The 21,297-nt window shown below is 47.6% G+C and overlaps 2 protein-coding genes and 1 pseudogene across 2 annotated transcripts; 2 read left to right on the forward strand and 1 right to left on the reverse strand.

Annotated features, from left to right (window-relative positions):
- Window positions 1-163: 163 nt before the first annotated feature.
- Window positions 164-1,473, forward strand: LOC123443468. Its single transcript, XM_045119845.1, has one exon. It carries the CDS (start codon window positions 251-253, stop codon window positions 1,265-1,267), a length of 1,017 nt encoding a protein of 338 aa, XP_044975780.1. The 5' UTR covers window positions 164-250; the 3' UTR covers window positions 1,268-1,473.
- Window positions 1,474-3,791: 2,318 nt separating this feature from the next.
- LOC123400188 lies at window positions 3,792-4,872 on the reverse strand (annotated as a pseudogene).
- A 9,532-nt stretch (window positions 4,873-14,404) lies between these two features.
- Window positions 14,405-16,009, forward strand: LOC123443484 (UDP-glycosyltransferase 73C4-like). Its single transcript, XM_045119869.1, has one exon. The coding sequence runs from the start codon at window positions 14,482-14,484 to the stop codon at window positions 15,952-15,954; it is 1,473 nt and encodes a 490-aa protein (XP_044975804.1). The 5' UTR covers window positions 14,405-14,481; the 3' UTR covers window positions 15,955-16,009.
- The last annotated feature ends 5,288 nt before the right edge of the window (window positions 16,010-21,297 follow it).

Here is a 21,297-nt window from a genome sequence, read left to right on the forward strand (position 1 = left end):
CTCAGTGTTCACTGATTCATTTTCTCTGAGAAACTCCAGCAACTTGATCAGAGAAGCCCTCCTATACAAGTTATTATTTGTCGAGTTAAGCCAAATGAAATATGATATTCCTGATACTGCACACATCTTCTGGGCAGTTGGCTGTGGGGCCACGCTGTCAGCGTGAGCGGCACCAAGCCCAGCTCCGCCAACTCGCTCCCGGCACTATGGAGAGCAGAACGTCGCACCTTATCGTCTTCTCTTGGCGCCAATGGCGCTCAGCCTCTTGAACCCTGCTCCCTCCAGGATTGCACTCAAAGCCGCAGGCCCGCCACCCTTGAGCCGCTCATTTCTCCTCTTGACGCCGCGCCTGCCTGCTCTCCTCCTCCGCAGTCGTCCGCCGGGGCGCGTCCAGTCCTCGTCGGCAGCGGCACCGTCCGCTCCGACGGACGGCTCCCCGACGCCGCCGTCGTCGAGGGAGGAGGCGGTCGCGCAGGCCAGGTCCTGCCTCGCCACGGCGCTGCGCAAGCCGCTCAACAACTCGCTCCCGGCGCGGAAGGGCAAGAAGCAGCAGCGGCAGCCCCGGTTCCGCGCCGAGATCCCCGTCGTCGACGACTCGCCGGGCTCCCTCGCGCGCCTCGCCTTCGACGTCTTCTCTGGCCTCGGCGTGTCCCGGAAGGGCTCGCCGGCGAGGCTGCTCCTCGTCTGGCCCTCCGCCGGGGACCTGGCGGTGGCCGTGCGCGAGTTCGAGAGCTGGGGAGACTCGTCCGCGCTGGCGCACGCGCAGCTGGACTCGGTGGCGCCGGACGCGCTGGGCGCCTGCGACGCCGCCGTGTTCATTGCTCCCGGGCGGCCGCAGGTGGAGAAGCTGCGCGCGGCCGTCAACGCGCTGGACCCCAAGCCGGCGGTGCTGTTCAACCCGGGGTGGACCTACGAGGTGGAGGAGGAAGGGTTCGGCGGCATCGCCAAGGGCTTCGTGGGCTCCTTCAACGTGGTGTACTCCTTCATGGGGCTGGAGGTGAAGGGGCTGCTGAGCAAGAAGAAGGGCGTGCTGCTCCGGTGCGTCGAGGGCGGGAGGTTCGGCGGCGAGAGCTGGGTGCTCATGATGGAGGACGAGGAGAAGGAGCCGGAGTTGAAGGTGGTGTCACGGATGAAGCGCCGGCCGACGACCGGCGAGGTGGAGAACATGATGTACAACCTCATGGCCGCCAACTCGCCGGTGACCAAGTCGGCCAGGTTCCTCAGGGAGCTCGTGTCCAACGTCACGGGAAGGAAGGGGAAGGAGTGAGATTGGTCACCTTGGACTCGTGCGTTCGCGGCGTCTTCTGAGTTTCCTTGTTATGCTGCGCCATTGCCTGAAACTCTGAAAATGGGTGGTGCTGCAGCAACATGTTTGGTTTTGTAAATCCGGGCTTCATTTGCACAGCATCTCCAGTGGATCATGGAAGTTTCGGTTGCCGGCAAATGGCAAAAATCAGGTGTTTAAAAGCTTTAGATTAACACCCAGCAATAGCCATCTTTGTTCATCATCCCTTTTCAACATTCAGAACAAAATTGAAGGGATGTTTTTCTTTTTTGACGAAAGGTTGGCAACGGCTTTGCACGACCATCTTGCGGAAGGCACATCGGAGAACTTGGCCAGCTTGACGAAAGTGGGCGTGATGCAACCGAAGAATTGCACCGAATACGCCGAGTTAACGGAGAACTTCCCATTGGCAGTCCAGCGCTACGTGAGGGCATCCTTCTCTTGCTGTCGCAACTGCACCGATTGGAGATCATACAATTGAACTAGATCATGATTGACGCGCGTTGCTGCGTCCATTTATTTTTTCAATAGAATGATAGTAATTTTTACAAATATATAGACAGGGAAGAACTGAATTTCTATTTCAAGTGAAAGAACATCAAAACCATCATGTAAGGGGAACCAAATATTAATCATTTAAGTAACTCTCATCTATAATTTGAATGTCATATTGGCCATCCTCTTAGTTTCATGTCTACCAAGATTTTTGTAGCATTTCATAAATTGGATCATAAATATACAACCCCGCTTTATGACCACCAATGTGCCAAAAGGTTTTTATAGCAGGAAAGTGAAGCCCAGCGTTCCATGCTACTCACTATTGTACTAATATTGACAGAACTTGTCAACAAGACACCTCAAAATAATAACAGTGTGACATCCTTACAAAGTCATTTTCTGTGTCACATATATGTAAATGCCATCAGAAGTATCTGATGCTACTACGCAGCAGATCGGTTAATCAATGGACACGTGGAAAGCTGCGCAACAATCTCAGTGGATGGATTAGCAATTTTAACCATTGCATTTGATACTCCCAATGCTTGAGCCTTGTATATTTCTATAGGGAAAAAACAGTGGAAGTACTACTTATATAGAACCAAAATGCAACCATGGCTTTTCTGTTCACATCCATACATGAAAATGTAGTATCATAAGTAATAAGAGTCAAATACACCAGAAATACTACTCCCTCCAATCGAAAATACATGAGAATGTGCTTATAGTTGTTGTACCTGCTTCTTCCGCGGCAGCAGTTAGGTCAATGGACGACTACATCAGCGCTGGTGGTGCCAATTTCTGTTCGTCTTTCCCACGCAGGCGGCTCTCTTTGTTGTCATTGTCCTCGCAATTGAATGTGGTGTATATCGTGATCTTATAAATTACAAGGAGGCTACAAAATTATAGTACTGCAGGATCTTCACCGAGGGAGATTTGCCCATGTATAACATATAGTGCACCTGAATAACTATGAACAAATTTAGGTATTGATGGCCCTGAAAATAAATATTTGACAATCAAATTCACAAGTTTTAATTTATGGAATGACAAGCTCTAATAATTTTGGCTAGCAGTAGGAAAGTGTATCTTAAATAAAAATTGAACATTCAGTTGTGAAAACCAGGCTAGCTTAAGAGAAGATTTTCCTACGCTTTTACATAGACACGCGCGCACACGCACACGCACATGCACACACACACATAAGCATCAAGCACTATATGTTTGGTGCTCACAAAATGATCATGTGGGATGTGGCCTACAATTATAAACGGGTTAGCACAACATTAGATTGTCCTTCCATCTGACACGTTGTTTCAATCTATATGAAAGGCTTTCAGAACCAATCAAGCTAAACGAGTTGTTTCAATTTTCATATATGCACCAATCTAGGAAAAAGTGATGGGTACTAATCTATAGTAACCTGTTTTCGATATATCATGAAATAAAAATACATACATGACAGTGGCGTGCTCCTCCTTGCCCTCTTGCTTGCTCCTCCCCCACACACCTAGGGAGAGATATGTATACCGTGGATGTAGGGTGCAATCGCGAAGGATGCCTTGGATAGTATTAGCATGCCTAAGACACTGTTTGAACCGGCCTAATCTGACGAGCTGTGATGAGCAGTGGCGCTCGATGTCGTGCAAGGTGTGATGTTCCTCTAGAACGCCTGCACAATATAAAGAGCACTAAATCATAGTTGGCAAGCCTCTGGTTTTTCCCAATTTCTGAAATCGGATCCTCTGGTTCCCATCCTCTCATCTTCTCTTCCCCCGACACAGAGATCGGATCAAGTGAATCCATCAAAAATAGGGGATGTACGGAAGGGGTACAGAAACAGGCCTGTAGAGGATGTACGGAACAGAATTTTTGGGGGCACATCTTCTTCCCCGCAACAATACAAAAATCAAAGACAACATGGACGGTGAAACTCGGCTTCCAAGGGTGCTCGAGGATTAATAATTTAAGAGTTCAAGGGTGGTAATTTGGACCTGGGTTCGGGAGGTCAGCAGGAGCAGCCGTCGGTGCGGAGCGGGACAGCGGCTTCTCCTTCTTGTGCCTGTCCTTCTCCAGCGGCGGCAGGCACCGGGCACCCTCCCTTCATGCCAGAACTGCAACAACTTACAATGCCACATGTGGTTTCCCTGGTTGCTTGGTCGCATTGCTCCTGCTCCTGTCGAGTCAGAGCTAGCTTCCATCGAATGAAGGTGGGTCTATTGACAGCCTACATTCGAATTCAAAGAACTCAACTCACTGACATCTCCAAGAGGCAAGAGAATAAGGCTAAATTTTGAGGGTAAGGCATTTCATCGAATAACCTTAGTGCATGTGGATCGACCACGTCGGGTAGCCACGAGCTGGGTCTTCAAGATTGACTTGGCTGGCGCCATAAGCTCCTTGCTCAGAACAACATCCACACTACAATGCACACCCTATGTTACAAAACCCTGTGAAACAATTGTCGAGACACCAAGTGAGGAGCAGATGAGGTGAGAGTAAGCTGTCAAGGTCCATTGCACAGTTGATGCTTAGAAACCTTGAATACTCATCCTCCTGCTCGAACAAATTGCTTGGTTAGGAGCTTATAATAACAATCACCACGACACCGCTGCAGAAAATTTATGCTCCAAACATATGGGCGATGCGGGCCAGTCCAGTTCAATCACTAAGATGCGGAACTAAGACGAGCGTGCCCTTGTTGCCCGGTCAGCTGCGGGAATGGGCCTACCGGCAATGACGCGGGGGATGGTGGCGGGCGGGTCGGTGCTGCCGTTGGCGATGATGTGCTACATGTGAGGGAGGAAGTTCTTGTTCGAGATGAAGTCGTCGGTGTTGCAAATGGGGTCGCGGTCCTCCTTCCCCATCCAGTACTTACGCGGCTCGATGGTGGTCGGGCCGCCGCCATACGACCCTGGCTCCATCCGTGTGGACCACTTCTATGGCTTCTTCTTCGGTAGTATTATCTTCACCGGCCTCCGCTCCGCCGGCCGGTCTATGATGGCGGCTGCCGCCTCTCCCGAGGCCGCCGAGGCGTGAAGAGGGCGCACGGCAATGGCGCGGCTGCTGACGACGGCGAGCAACGACATCGAGGTGGCCATGGATGGGGGCAACGGCGAGGAGGGATTTTGCAGTTGCGGCGAGGTTGTGCCTCAGATCGATCCACAATGACCGTGTGCATCCTCCTGACTCTGTATCGGCGGCGGTTGGGCTCGATGGATTGGCGAAGAGCTGGAACGGACTGGTCGACGGCCCAGTGTACCAGAGGCCTTCGTTTCAGTCCATGGAGTAGCAGCCCACAGGACAATCGGGCCAGATTGAGCGTAATGGGTCAGAACAATTTTTACACGAGATCTAACGGCCAGAAACATCCAGATCACAAAAATGAACGGTCAAAACTTCTAATCGTTGAGAGAGCTTGGTTTAGGCTCAGTTTTACTGTTCTTAATTGGCCGATGAGGTCAGCCTTGAAGTGTCGCGTCCATTTGTCATTCTCCATGGCGGTTTTTATGGTCACAGAGTGCGCTGCCTGAAGAGGTCTGGGTGAAAAGCTCATTCAAGCTCTGCCCGTGCATCCAATGGTCCGTCCTGAATTTTGAAAGGAAATTCGCTAATTGGAGCATGGCTCTAATGTGAAAGAGAGCAAACTTGTTCGATGGCACCTTGCCTTTTTTACTTTTTTTGCATGGTCGATGGCACCTTGCCTTCTGGCAACGATGGTACACCAAAACATAATGCAGTCGCAACCACCACGATAGTACGTGTAGAAGATATGTAACTCTAACTCTAAACCCCGATGTGTCTTATTCCTAGGATACCACGCTTAGGCTGCTCCAACACCACATTTTATTCGATTTTTGCAATGGAGGTAAATTTTTTGCCTCATCCACTAAATAAGAGAAGGATGGAATTTTATAACTCTCACGACAACACATTTTATTCGTCGTTGTTACCCTTCTCAGCCACTTCTCTGTAGTCGGTATCATCCACCGTCGACATGCTTCCGTTTGACTACTGGATGTTGCTATACACGGAGAAGGCCAGGGTACCTATTTATATGAACAAGATCGACAGAGCCATTGATGCATGTTCAACGTCTAGAGAGTTATTACAGGCTTTAATGTTTCACCTGTTCTCAAGATATTGCACTTGGTTTCTCTTAATATATACAGAGTAGTACTTCCTCCATTTCTAAATATAAGTATTTCTAGAGGTTCAACTAATGGACTACATACAGATGTATATAGACATATTTTAGAGTATAGATTCATTTATTTTGCTCCGTATGTAGACACCTAGTGAAATATCTTTAAAAACTTATATTTAGGTACGGAGGGACCTAAATATAAGTCTTTTTAAAGGTTTCTTAGTAGACTACATATGGATATATATAGACATATTTTAAAGTGTAGATTAACTCATTTTGCTTCATATGTAGATCCCTAGTGAAATCTTTTAAAAGACTTATATTTAAAAACGGAGGGAGTACATGGTAGTGTTTCACACATGTTTGAGTTTACGCAAGAAACTTGGCCCGTCTCACACAACCGCATAAAAATGTGCCATTCGGGTCGACTGATGAGAATCCTTTGGGCGTCTGGATGGTTGTTTTGCAGACAACTGCTCATTGCCCCATTAGCTTCCCATTATGCATAAAATCCTTTTTTTTAAAAGCTTTCCACTATGCATTCCGCTTGCCTTGGTTTAAGTAACTCCTTTTCTAACCACAAACTTTATTGATTTAAACAACGGCCGGGCGTTTTCTTTTTAAACTCTTATTATATGTGATTGATGAAAAAGATAAAAAAATAAAAAATGAATAAAGAAAGACAAAAGTGGTCTGGGATGGCGTCGCGTCCTACGTGATGGACTAATCGGGCGTGCCCGAGCGCAGCCACGAGCCCTCATATTATCCTCGTATTTAAAATGAATATCAGGAATGTCGGTCAATGCGAACGTTTGAGATTTGTATGAGGGGTTCGACTGAATCAATTTTTTATAATCTATCAGTGATCGGACGGGTCGTCCGGGTGTTTGAGTCAGGTTAGAGGAGTCCGATTTTAGATGCTCTAAACCAGCTAAACAGCATCACACACAACTATTGCTTCTTCCAAAGAACCGGCCCCACACTTGTAGCAAAGCGCCTCTCCCCTAGTTAGTTTCCCCGTATGGTCTTGAACCACTCAGGTGCTTCCTTAGCCTATGGCCGCCACAGAGCGCACATCAAAACTGCACTTTTAGAGGCGGCCTCCAACGGCTTCCATCATGCTCTAGCCCGGCTGTCCCCAAGATCCATACTCTGTCAAGTACGCACACACAATCTCTTTCTCACACATCCTCTCTGACGTACACCCGATACCACACACACATTTCTCTCTAGCTATGTCTCCCTATCTCACCAGCACACTTCCCATAGTGCTCTCCCTTCCTCCCTCCCTCCTTCGAGTACAATAGAATGATGTAGGAGGGTTGTAAGATTTTAAAATAATATATTTGTGATGAGTTGAAAGAGAAAGAAGAGAAAAGAAAATAAACGGGTTACAAACTAACAGCTAGCTGTAACACGTGCTCGTAGACACTTTATAAGAAAGGATGGTAGACATTGCATCAATAAAATAATACTTATTTACATCTATCTATTATACTTGCCGGCTATAAGCTTGACTATAGATCAACATCATATAGACATCATGAGGTCGTACTATTAACCATGCTCTAAACACTCTTTCATGCACACGCTCTATCCCTCTCTCCCAACCGGTATGCCTCTCTCTCTCTCTCTCTCTCTCTCTCTCTCTCTCTCTCACACACACACACACACACACACACACACACACACACACATTCTCTCTAGGCTCATTTTCCATTGGTATCTCAATCACACACTCGAAACAGGCTTTCGCCTCGCTTTGTATTACAAAGCAATCACTTCCGGTACATCCAATGATAGGTGCTGGGGCGGAAACAACACATGCACGTCCAAAAGGAACAACAAAGAAAGAGTAAAAGAAATAAATGCCGATAACGGCAGATCAACGAAAACGGAGAGGCCTCGCGACCGCTGCGCCCATCGAAGAACACCCACCAAGCTCCTAGACTCCGAGACACCGGTACCAATCAACACCTCGAAGAAGGGACGCGGCGATGACGACGCTGCTGCTAAGGGATTCCCTCGGTACGGAAAGAGGGGAAATGAAGGGTAGCCCCGACGCCCTCCAGGAAGGTCTGGCGGCACCCGCAGGCGCCACCGCGACGGTGTCGACTAGGCCGACTGGGATTTCTCCCGATCCCAACCTCCACCTCAGGCGCATCGGAGCCCGCCACCAAACTGACCACCACCCCGTGCCAACACGGACTTGAAGCTTCCACGTCGGCTCACCACAGCAACGCAAGGAGGGGTCTGCACGACGAGGAAGAGGAGCCGGGGTTAGGGGCATCATCGCCAATGGCACGCGGGAGGGCACAGCCTCCCCCGTCAAGGACGGGAACCGACCGGACGCGATAACAGGAGCAAACCAGGCCCGTAGCCACACGCCCCGCTGAGACTTCAGATGCCCTAAAGCTCCTGCCGTCACGCTGTAGAAAGCACACCGTCTGCGAAGCCGCGCCCCGTCCAAGCCTCTCCTCCACACCTCCGCACTGGGAGCATCATGGCCGCGGGCACACGACCAGTCTGCCCCGCAGCCAAGTGGAAGCACCACCACCACGCGCACCGTCGCCCACCTCCACCAAGGCGCCGGACCGCCATTGGCCTAGCTGCACCCCCGCCGCACGCCCGCGACGGAAGGGACCAACCGCAACCGCCGAGAGCCCACACCCTAGCGCCACAACACGCCCACGCCACCACCAGGAGGGGAAGCAGTCACCTCCCCGCCAGTCCGCAAACCCACCACACAGTCGGTCGGAGGGGGGCCATAGCCGGGCAGCCCCGCCACCACCGCTGCCGAGTGAACAAGCACTAAGCCGTCGGAATGGAGAAAGCCCGACCATTGCAAGGATGCCTCTCACCCCCGCACCGGCCCCGTGTTGGAAATATGCCCTAGAGGCAATAATAAAACAGTTATTATTATATTTCTTGTTTCAAGATAATCGTTTATTATCCATGCTATAATTGTATTGAAGGAAACATAAATGCATGTGTGGATATATAGACAAAACTATGTCCCTAGTAAGCCTCTAGTTGACTAGTCTGTTGATCAAGGATGATTAAGGTTTCCTAACCATAGACAAGTGTTGTCACTTGATGACGGGATCACATCATTGGGAGAATGATGTGATGGACAAGATCCAAACTATTAATGTAGCATGTGATCGTGTCATTTTGTTGCTATTGTTTTCTGCATGTCAAGTATTCATTCCTATGACCATGAGATCATGTAACTCACTGACACCGGAGGAATGCCTTGTGCGTATCAAACGTCGCAACGTTATTGGGTGACTATGAAGGTACTGTACATGCATCTCTAAAGGTGTCCGTTGAGTTAGCATGGATCAAGACTGGGATTTGTCACTCCGTATGACGGAGAGGTATCTCGGGGCCCACTCGGTAATGCAACATCACATACAAGCCTTGCAAGCAATGTGACTAAAGAGTTAGTCACGAGATCTTGTATTATGGAACGAGTAAAGAGACTTGCCGGTAACGAGATTGAAATAGGTATGGGGATACCGACGATCAAATCTCAGGCAAATAACATACCGAAGGACAAAGGGAATGATATACGGGATTGTTTGAATCCTTGACATAGAGGTTCAACCATAAGATCTTCGTAGAATACTTAGGATCCAATATGGACATCCAGGTCTCGCTATTGGATATTTACCGGGGAGTGTCTCAGGTCATGTCTACATAGTTCTCGAACCCGCAGGGTCTGCACACTTAAGGTTCAGTGACGTTTATGTATAGTTGAGTTCTATGTGCTGGTGACCGAAGTTTTGTTCGGAGTCCTGGATGAGATCCCGGACGTCACGAGGGTTTCCGGAATGTCCCGGAGACGAAGATTGATATATAGGATTGTTGCATTTGGCTTCTACAAAGATATTGGGCATTTTCGATAAAGTACCGGGAGTGACGAATGGGTTCCGAGGTTTTACCGGGAGGGGCCACCCACCCGGGAGGGGCCACCCACCTGGGAGAGAACCTAATAGACCCATGGGCGGCACACCAGACCTTAGTGGACTGGTGAGGCCAGCCCAATAGGGCTATTTCGGCCAAGGAGAAAAACAAAGGCAAAACGATAAAAAAGAGGAGGTGGGAAGGAAGGAAGGGACTCCTCCTTCCAAACCGAAGTGGAGGAGGATTCCTTCCTCCCTCTCGGCCAAAGCCCTCCTACTTGGAGTAGGAGGCAAGCCTCCACCCCTTGGTTCCTCCTATATATACTAAAGGTTTTAGGGTTTTTGAGACACAACTTTGCCATGTGCAACCCTAAACCTCTACTTCGTAGTTCTTCCTCTAGATCGGATTTCTGCGGTGCTTAGGCGAAGCCCTACAGGAATAGATCACCACCACCACCACCGGCGCGCTGTCACGCTGCCGGAGAACTCATCTACTTCCCCGTATCTCTTGCTGGATCAAGAAGGCGGAGATCGTCATCGAGCTGTACGTGTGCTGAACGCGGAGGTGCCGTCCGTTCGGTACTAGATCGGGACGGATCGTGGAACGGCGGCGATTTGGACCGCGAAGACGTTCCACTACATGTGCTGAACGGGAGGTGCTGTCCGTTCTTACCGCTTCCCTCTTAGCGATCTACAAGGGTATGGAGATCCGATCTCCCTCTCATAGATGATCATCACCATGACAGGTCTTCGTGTGCGTAGGAAATTTTTTGTTTCCCATGCAACGTCCCCAACAGCCCACGCCGCCGGCCCTCTGCCAACAGCACCTCGGGAGGAGAGCGGCAGCCAGTGCCCCGTCAGATCTGTCCACTCCAGATCCGGACGGGGAGCCACCCGACACCGGCAACTCCGGTCGGGGGGCCACGACAACACCTGCCACAGCCACCTCCACGCCTCCAGACCAACGCCAGCCCCCACTGTAACCTACCAATGGCCGCCATCGTGCAATCCGTCCTCGAGTACGCGCCACAGAGAGTGGTGGAGCCTCGACAACCATCGGACGCCAGCACCACAGCGCCACCCCAAACGCCACTGGTCCACCAACACCAGCCGTCGCTGCCATCCAAGGCCCTGCAGCAGACGCTGATCTGCGCCGCTCCCGGCCCGCGCCGCTGCCTGCCACCAAGGGCCGGACCTAAGAACAAGTACGTTGCTAGGGAGCACGCCCCACCAGGAAGACTCCCTCCACACCGCCGAACGCACTGGTCGTCGTCGTCGGGGAGAGAGCCACCCGTAGCCACCAGAAGTCCAGATCCGGACCCCAGTCGCCGCGCGAGAGTTTCTCCCACCGTCGCTGCACCGCAGCACGTCATCGACGGAGAGAACACCGCACTCCGCCGGGCCCTGTGCAAGCCCGGCACCTCCACCCAGGATGGCAGCCCTACGCCCACCACGACTGAGACGAGGAGAAAGGGTCCCCCGCCGCCAGCCACCGCGAGGGACTTTGCCCTGGCGACTTAAGCCGGCGGCGGTGGCGGGGGGAGGAGGAAGAAGAGGTCCCCTGCGGCGGGATCTGGCATCGCCGCCCGGGTCGCCCGCGGGGGGACGACGCGGGGGCGAGGGGGAGGGCTTTCATCTCAATCACACACACCATGCTAGCCATATGAACTTACCAAAGTTCACATTATGTGTGACCTACCCGAGGAGAAACAAGCACATATGCTCTTACACTATGTAAGGACCACTCTTAGGAAAGTGCTCTTCTACACCCAATCTCAAATGAGCTCGCATGAACAGTAAATTCGTAAAATATTTGAAAAATGTTCAAAAAAATCTGAATCTTTTTCCATCAAACTTTGACAAATGTTCTAGTAGCTTGCAAAATTTCAGTACGAAATCACATTTTTTGAAGTCGTGGCAAAAAAACAAAATTAGTGCTCCAAAATGCTTTTAAAAGTAGCATTTTCAGAGTTTCGGTTTTATTTTTTTGGCCACGACTTCCAAAAATGTAAATGTGATTTCATGACGAAATTTGGCGAGCGCTTAGAACATTTGTCAAAGTTTGTCCAGAAAAATTTTCATATTTTTTTAAATATTTTTATAATATTTTTTAAAATTTACTGTTCACCCAAGCTCATATGAGCTCGGATGCAAAAACATGACGTCCCCATTCTTGTAGCTAAGGAATTTTTAGCTATTGACCTATGAGAGAACCAATGACTTCATGACACTACATCTATCATGTGCCCAAATCTTTTATAAGGAGCGAGCCTTAACTAATGAATGGTGTACTTCTCTGGAGCGAAATTATTCACTCTTACTCCACCCATTATTTGTGTGGTCTGTACACATTATCGAAGGTGTATGACATAGGAGGCATTAGGAGCTACAAATGCTTCATGTATAGCCAACACTGGAACGCGCCAATTCACACATCAAAATGTGCCCTTCCAACTAAAAAAACATGTGCCCTCCTACCTTGGACGTCATGTACCCCACATTCTCATACTGTCTCATAGAACGAGTAACAGAATCTTGTGATACTCGGTTGAGATGGAATGGACGCGGGGGAATGTTGGTTTGTATCAGCATCTTCCGCTTCAACAGAAGAGGGCTATCGTGGAATTGAGGGAAGAACCATGACTTGGATCGGTTCTGGCTCCACCGATTCCTTAGAGTTAGATGGTGCTGATTGTAAGGACTTTATGAGTTGAGTAATACATGTATTTCACCCGTAAAAGAAAAGGGCTAGGTGGGCGGTTGATGATTTAGAGGGTGTTTGGATACGTTTTAGTCCCATGACTAAAAACAATGAGACTAAAATTTGCTAGCCTTAGATCCAAACACCTTCTTAGATTCTATCTCTAAGCTAATCCTAAACTAACTTTATAGGGTAGATTGTCAATAAATGCACTTTTTCAATCATTTGACTCCTTTATTCAGGATTTTGTGTGAAGGAGGTAGAGGGAAAAGCAATTTTTTCTGGGCCCCACCTAACTCTAACCCAAATAAGCACCTTTTGGATGGGTTAGTTTTTTTTAGATGTGTTGTGCATCTAACCAACTCTAACCCTTCTGTTTGGATGTTTTGGGTTAGTTCGGTCCAATCTAATCAACTCTAACTCTAACCTATGAATCCAAACAGGGTCATAGCATCTCCAACAACCGTCCAACACGTGGCGCGCTAAAAATGAGTTTGCGGCGCGGCGTTCGTCTGTTTTGACGTGGCGGCCAACGCTGGCTCCAGCGATCGCTGTAAAATGCAGCTCGCGTCTGGCTCCTGCGAGCGCGCTAAAATGCAGCACGCCCTCTCGCACAATACATAAATATACATAGATATTTCATAGATAGATAGATAAAACGATGCATAAATATTTTACAATACATAGATAAAACGATACATCGTATAGATAGATAAAAAATTACGGTACAACTAGATAAAAACTACGGTGCCACTACTATAGAACGTACTCCTGTCCTCCTCGTGATCGTCATCATCATCCTCGGTGTCCGTCGCTGCTGGGGCCTCCGCAGGGGCGGGCCCAGGATTTTAAGGGTGTGTATTCAAAATCTTAAAAGCTTATAGATTTTTGACCGCCTCTTGTTTTTGGCCTGTAGAAATGATTATAGCACCATTTTTTATACAAATTGTATAATATATAAAAGATAAAACATGGATTAGCAATAGTATCATTGATTCATGTAATTGATCTTAACTTGAATTTTTGATATAGGATCATAACTTTGAGTTGTTAAACATATGAAAGTACTAATTATTCAACATATGAAGTGGCAACTTCTGACAACAATATACATCTCCAAAGCATCGAAAACAAAAGAATTTTTTCCCAACAAACAACTTTGAAGCGCCTCCATAAAAGTGAATCTAGACAATCATCCATGAATCAACCTTTTTTGCGGGGATTCAAGAATTAACCTAAAAGGCCGTAACACACATCTGAGAAAAAAGAACGTATCTGAAAAGATTGATGTGTCAATTCTCAAGTGATGAATGAGCTCGACTCAATCTCCAAGCTGGATGCATGTGCAGCGTCGCCGTGTGCTAGCCCGCCACCGCGCCCCGTGCCCTCCTGCATCCGTGCGGCTGTGGACCGTGCATTTTCTAGCGATGAGAGTTGGGAGCGTGGGCGGCGCGATTCATGCGACCGATCGATTGATCAGGGTTGGATGTCATTGTGCCCACATCCAGTATATAATTTTGAGTTGGGCTGGGACTGTCCTACCACGTGAAAGAGATTTGGGCCAGTAGGCCATCTTGAAGCGGGGAAGGGGAGGGAAGCACGAGGTGGGCCGGCTGGAAGCTATACAACCTGTTATTCCGCGTAAATCTCGTTTTCTTTCATACAGTACATGTACACATTTTATATATACATCATATTTTGGCAAAAATAATGGGTATTCACTTGAATACCCATGAATTGAACTGGGCCCGCCCCTGGGCCTCCGTCGCCGCTCAAGCATTCATGTGCTAGTAGGTGCATTGATGTGCTTCAATTCAGTGCTACTGGTACCAAATTTGACACGATTTGCTTTTCTTTAGCATCGACGCAGTTCCGTGACAATGTACAATAGTTGAAGCCACTATTTGGGCAGCATTCCAAACTCTAAAGCAGCATCAAGAAAATGGCCTCGAGAGAGCAAGTGCACGCCGACAAGCTGCGGATCTTGATCGTGCCCTTCTTCGCCACCAGCCACGTCGGCCCCCACACCGACCTCGCCGTCCGGCTCGCCGCGGTCAGACCAGGCACCGTCGAACCTACGGTGGCGGTCACCCCGGCCAACGTCTCGATCGTTCGGTCGGCGCTCGACCGGCACGGCTCCACCATGGCGAGCCGAGCCGTCCGGATAGCCACCTATCCGTTCCCGGAGGTGGGAGGCCTCCCGCCGGGCGTCGAGAACCTCTCCACCGCCGGGGCCGACGCGTGGCGCATCGAGGCCGCGGCCATCGATGAGGGGCTGACGCGGCCCGCGCAGGAGGAGCTCGTCAGGAAGCTGTCCCCTGACGCGGTCTTCACCGACGTCCACTTCTCCTGGAACTCCATCATCGCCGGCGAGCTGGGCGTGCCGTGTGTTACCTTCAGTGTCATTGGCCCCTTCTCGAACCTTGTCATGCACCACCTCGACGGTACAGTCGACAGCGACTCCGGTAACCAGGAGGTGACTGTGCCAAGCCTTCCAGGCCCGAAGATACGGATCCCGAGGGCCGAACTGCCGGAGTTCTTGAGGTGCACAGAGAAAGGCGACCGGTTCGGCAACCCGATCATGGCAGGGCTAGCCAGGTGCTTCGGCGTAGTCGTCAACACGTTCTGGGACCTGGAGAGCGAGTACTGCGAGCTGTACGCGCGCCTCGGCTACGTGAAGCGCGCCTACTTCGTCGGGCCAGTGTCGCTGCCGTTGCCACAGGCCGGAGCAAGCGCCGACGAGTCACCGTGCATCTGTTGGCTGGACTCGCTGCCTAGATGCTCGGTGGTGTACGTATGCTTTGGCACCTACGCCTCCATCTCCGGAGATCAGCTCCGGGAGCTGGCTCTTGGACTGGAAGCCTCCGGCAAACCGTTCCTGTGGGTGCTGAGGGCCGAGGGGTGGGCACCGCCGGCAGGGTGGGAGGAGCGTGTCGGGAAGAGGGGCATGCTCGTCAGAGGGTGGACCCCGCAGACCGCAATCCTGGCGCATCCGGCCGTGGGGGCGTTCCTGACGCACTGCGGGTCGAGCTCGCTGCTGGAGGCGGCGGCGGCCGGCGTGCCGATGCTGACGTGGCCGCTGGTGTTCGACCAGTTCATCGAGGAGAGGCTGGTCACGGACGTTCTGAAGGTCGGAGGGAAGGTGTGGGACGGGCCACGGAGCACGACGGAGGATGAGAGGGAGATGGTGCCGGCCGACGCGGTGGCGCGGGCGGTGGCGAGGTTCATGGAACCAGGCGGAACGGGGGAGGCGGCGAGGGGCCGAGCGCAGGAGCTTGCAGTGAAGGCTCACGCGGCCGTGTCCGATGGCGGGTCGTCGTCCTGTGATCTGCGCAGGCTTATCGACGATCTGATGGAAACAAGGGAGGCCGTCGCCGGCGGCGACACTACTGCATCGCGCGCTGTTGAGATCTAGGCATCTAGCGTCATCCTGGCATGTAACACCGACCGCTTAATCTGCATTTTTCCAATAATGATGGACATACAAAAACTTATAAAGGTTTATTTAACCTTCCAAACTAACTCTTCTTTTCCCCTAATTTTCAGTGAGGGTGGGGCCACTCATCCCTCAATTACCAATCACAATCTTACACATCAGTTTGTACGTAAAATCTTTAAGTAAGCCTTTGTAGGTGTAGCATTACTCGCATTTTCCTGTCGTCTGCATCTGCATTTACATTTTTCACTGCTCGTTATCTTGTTCTACGCATGCCTCTGTCTGCAGCGATGCATACCTGGTCTTGGAACATGGCAGCTCCACATCGATGAACAGGGCCAGCTCCGCTACTATGCTCACTGCCTCTCCGATTCAAAAGAATTTTATAGAATTTCTGAAGGATTGAAATCCTTAGAAATTTTTCTTACGTTGGTTTTGATTTCATAGATTGAATTCGATAGAAATTTTTTCTATGAAATTTTTTGTAGGATCTATCTATGTCTCATCCATAGATGGATGTCATAAACTGTTGACCCCTTTGTTTGTTCGTGAATGCTAACCTTTAATCGACACGAATTAAGCAATAAATTCAGATGACATCGACATGAATTAAGCAAAAATTCGGATGACCCACATCCCGTTCATTTCAAATCGGCCACATGAAATCAACACTAACTTCCGAGTTTGAAAAAACCCGAAAGAAAAGAGGCAAGGATTGGAATCAAACCCTAGACCTTCAAAAGGAACACCACCACACTAACCACTCCACCTAAACATTGTTGTTGGGATAAGTACTCACAATTTGAATTTAATGCGTGCCGGCTCTTCGTTTAGGACTAAAAATCTAAACGGGTTGCTAATTTGATGTCGCATTTAGTGGGAAGATTTTCAGAGAGTTGACGTTAACCATCGCGATTTTTCTCTAGATTGGATCTAACGTCATATTTTTTTGTACACACCACAGACCTGATAACTTCTACCTCAATAGCATGATAATATACACACCACACACCTGATAACTTAGGTAGAAACATCGTGATAACTTTGACCCCAAAAAAATGTTGTTGAAGACACACCCATAACTTCTATTAATAGCATAGTGATATACGCATCAAAAATATGATAGCTAACACACAAACACCACAATAAATTTTTGACCGAGAGAAAAAGATGTTGGAAACAAATCTTGATGCTAACAGTTTCCATACTTGTAGTCTTTTAGCCTAAAAATATCAAGGTAAAACTAAGAATTGAACTCAAGACTTCAATATTGAGATCTTAACACACTAGACAACTCAACCACTACTTGGCTCCTGAGAAGTTCAAATAAAGTACCATTTTTTTTACCATCCGAAGTGAAAAAAGTTGTTGAAATATACCCCCGGTAACTTCAGTGTAAATAAGATGATAGCTTACGTACAACTAACCTCACAACTTACATATTAACACACTAATAACTTTTCACCTTCGCGCGAAAAGTTTTAGAAATATCCCCTCATAACCTAGTGCAAATAGCATGGTAATTTATGCATCAGACTCCGGATAACTTACATACAACACATTGATAACTTTTTACCCATGGGAAAAACGTTACTGAAACAAGCCCGGTAACTTCGGTGTAAATAGTATGGTCATTTATGCACCGAGGACCTCATAAATTACGCTTAAACACCATGTTTACTTTGACTTCGAGGAAAAAACATTGAAACACAACTCCTCCAGTAACTTCCATGTAAATTTATGACAATTTTATGCATCACACACCTAATATCTTATGTTTAAACACCATGGTTTCTTTCATCCAAGGTGAAAAGGTTTTTGAAACATTTCACCGGTAATTTATGTGTTAAATTACCATACTACATCATGTTTTAACCTTCTCGTACTGTAGCTACCAACCTTATCATGGCATAGTTATCATGTTGTTCATATTATATTTATCATGCTAGTCATGCCAAAATTACCAAGCCAATCTTTTTTTCTTCTGATATGGCAGAAATAAGAAAGGTTCAAATAACATTGGTTACCTACAATAGACAACAAAAAAAGATGGCTTTGTTGGTTATTGGGCTCCATAGCTATTGCATAGGCCTGGGTTCGAATCCTCTTTCAAGAACTTTTATTTTATTTCCACATTATGCAGCGAAAGACGAGAAATAACCACTAGCGTTTCACTACGGTTTTTGAGAGAAGGAAAAAATCAATGCAAGTGAGCATGGGATGATAGCGATCACGTACTGAAGGAATCGTGTAGATCTGTCTCTAACCGCTAACCTCGAGTCGACTAGAAGTTAGCATTGTCCATACAGATAGGGGTCACATGACGCGACACTCAACTCATACAAACAAGTCTTACAAACCATGCGGAAGTGTAAAGTTGTCCGAGTACACACACGTGAAAGGATAAAAAGGCATACAACCTCACTATCTACAACCCTTCCCAAGGGTGCCGGACCATAGCTGGGATACCAGCTACTCAGCGTCATCAACATTTAGGTAAAGCCCACCAGAAGGATCGTGGATTCCATCTACAAAAGTTATTAAGCAAACATGAGTACGAAAGTACTCAACAAGTCTTTAAATCAGATATAGTCTATTCAATCATATGTATCAACAAAGGAGACTCGTGGGGTTGCATGCAGGAAGCCATCTTTGACTCTTGGCTAACCTATAATACGTCTATGAGTACTTTGAATAAGTTTGAGAAAGCGTACACGAGTCCAGTAACACCACAACAATACACTACCATGGATTCTCTCTCGTTTTCCTACGAGAGTGCCATCCATGGTACTCACACTTGTCTTGATACTTTTATAAGTAACCATTAAAGTTATCTATGAACAACATACGTTTCCAAGTAGTCTATATCCGAGGACGTGCCTATTCGAACATATTCATAACCCTGGAGGGCTGTACTTCTTCACACACGCTCTCTCTACTTATCGCATTGTGCACGTCATGCACCTCGGCAACCTTCAAGCGAAAGCCCAGCGAGGGAGTCGGCCATGACCGTTAACCACACAAGAACCTAGTCCAGGTTTATTGCCTATTTGACACTGAACCCGCACGGAAGTCCGGCCGAAGTTTCCAGTACGACTTCAAACGATGTGTGTAAGGTTCCCAAGCCCACCATTCGGGTGCCACTTTGTACACCGTGCCAAGTGCCTATCGCCTCATAGCCAACCCTAAGGTCGACACTACACGCGACCTCCCACATAATCTACAAACACAAGAAATTGCTTGCAACTCCTGGACATTGTACAAGGTGATTAATAAGTCGAGCGGGGTCATATTTTAAGGCCCAACATGTGGTAGTATCTAATCTTGGATCACATACACGGAACTCAGTTCCTTAGAGCGGTTCAAGTGAGACAACCCGCCATGTATTCCTGCACTGCCTGTCATCGCTACCTTAACCAAATCAGGTTCAACATTAACTCTTGTCACGAGAACACATTCATTTCACTTCGGTTCATCACCTAGATGAATCAGACCTGACAGAACTCTAATCATAACAAGCATAGCAGAGTAAAGGCACAACATGGCTCAAGTATCTACCAGGTATGCTAGATTGCTTGGTTTAGCTATTTACCGTAACAATGACAGGTCATGTCACTACAAGAAATATGTCAACTAATGACCTTATGGCAGTGACGCTCGCGAAAATGGTCATAAATCTACGACCATTTGAGACCAATTGGCCGTAAGATGTCCGGAGGGGTCCTAACCCTGAAAACTAACGACTATTTTCATCAAAAAAAGGTCATAACTTCCTTACTGGAAATGGTCATAAAACAGATAGCCCTGGTCCGCTGCCTAATTTGTAGCTAATTACGACCAATATAGATGGTCATAGCTATGACTAGGTGCCACATCATCAATTTTGCCTACGTGTCATGTCCATGTGTCAATTTTTGCCCTAGTTTGTGAAGCAACCTACAATTCTGTCATTCCAAAAATTCTCAAAAAATCTCATAAATACTTTGGATCATATATTCCTCAAATATGTGAAAACCCTTACTTCCATAGTTCGAAAATAATTCAGCAATATTCATTTTCATATTCTGTTCGAAATAGCACTTTGTGAAGGAAGTGCTAATTCTATTTTAGTGATTGCCCTCAAAAAGTTTGGGCACTCTTGACTATCCAAATAATTGCCTCATGAAAACTTTCGTATCTATTTGCCTAGTAAACTTTCTCAGCAAATTTCCAAAGTTTGTGTTCAGCTAACATCTTTGTGAAGGAGGTACTAGCTAGGAATATCCTGATGAGTTGAATTTTTTCCACATCTTCTATATGCCAAAACCATAGCTTTTCGCAAAATTTCAGCCCCAGCTAACAATCCATGTGAGCTCATCATCCAGTCTTTGTTTCTGGTAATATTTTCAATTTGTGAAGCAACTACATTTTATATTGCTTTATAATTGATCAAAATTTACCACGGAATGAAACTAACCATCTAACCTCACTCCATCAAATTTTAGCTCATTTAATTCAGCCTGTTTTCCTCAATATTTTTCCCAATATTCTGTTCAGTAGAGAGAATTGTGAAGGAAGTGCAATTTTTGTTTATCCAAATTTTATGAATTTTTTATAGTGCCTTAATGTGCCCAAATTATCATCCTCCTTCAAATTTCAGCTCAATCCAATAATCTATGTGAGCCCACTTTCAATTACCATTTTCTGTCCAGATTGGCACATTGTGAAGGAAGTGTCACTTTGGCATGTCCAGATGGTATAAATGTTTTACAATGCCTTCATATGCCCAAAATAACATCATACACCAAATTCCAGCTCAATCCATTCATTCATTTGATCCCAACTTCAACATCCATATTTCTGTACAGTGTGGTACTTTGCAAAGCAAGTGCCACCTAAGTTCATCCATTTGAGCTAAAAAATTGCCAAGAGAGTCTCCTTAGTAGATGATCATCCTCAGCCAAAATTTAGGCCCATTTTCTATGCGCATTACCCGCATCACTAATCAAACACTTGGTTGCTAATTCATGTTTGAGCTTAGTTCAGTCTCCTCGTGAGATTCTCTCTATTGTATTCTTCTTCCTAACACCTATCGAGAGATTGTCCAACCCACTAGACATGCATATTCCACATAGAACGCGTGACAACGCAACAGTCAGGCGGTGACCATGCGGCTGGCATGCAAGTTTACGCGCTCTGGTGTTGGGGCCCTTGACCACTATCCAAACCTCGACGTCAAGCCACCACACCATGTATTTCTGATTAAATAGATACTTATGTACCTATAAATGATTTTCGGGAAAATAAAGAGCAAACTATAATGCAGCTACAATTCAAATTTCA

Source organism: Hordeum vulgare, chromosome 1H, assembly GCF_904849725.1.
Source record: "Hordeum vulgare subsp. vulgare chromosome 1H, MorexV3_pseudomolecules_assembly, whole genome shotgun sequence".
Taxonomy (NCBI): Eukaryota; Viridiplantae; Streptophyta; class Magnoliopsida; order Poales; family Poaceae; genus Hordeum; species Hordeum vulgare.

Bases quoted from the DNA above. Each gene is read 5' to 3' on its own strand.
- LOC123443468 (XM_045119845.1), top strand. From the start codon at position 251: ATGGCGCTCAGCCTCTTGAACCCTGCTCCCTCCAGGATTGCACTCAAA.
- LOC123443484 (XM_045119869.1), top strand. From the start codon at position 14,482: ATGGCCTCGAGAGAGCAAGTGCACGCCGACAAGCTGCGGATCTTGATC.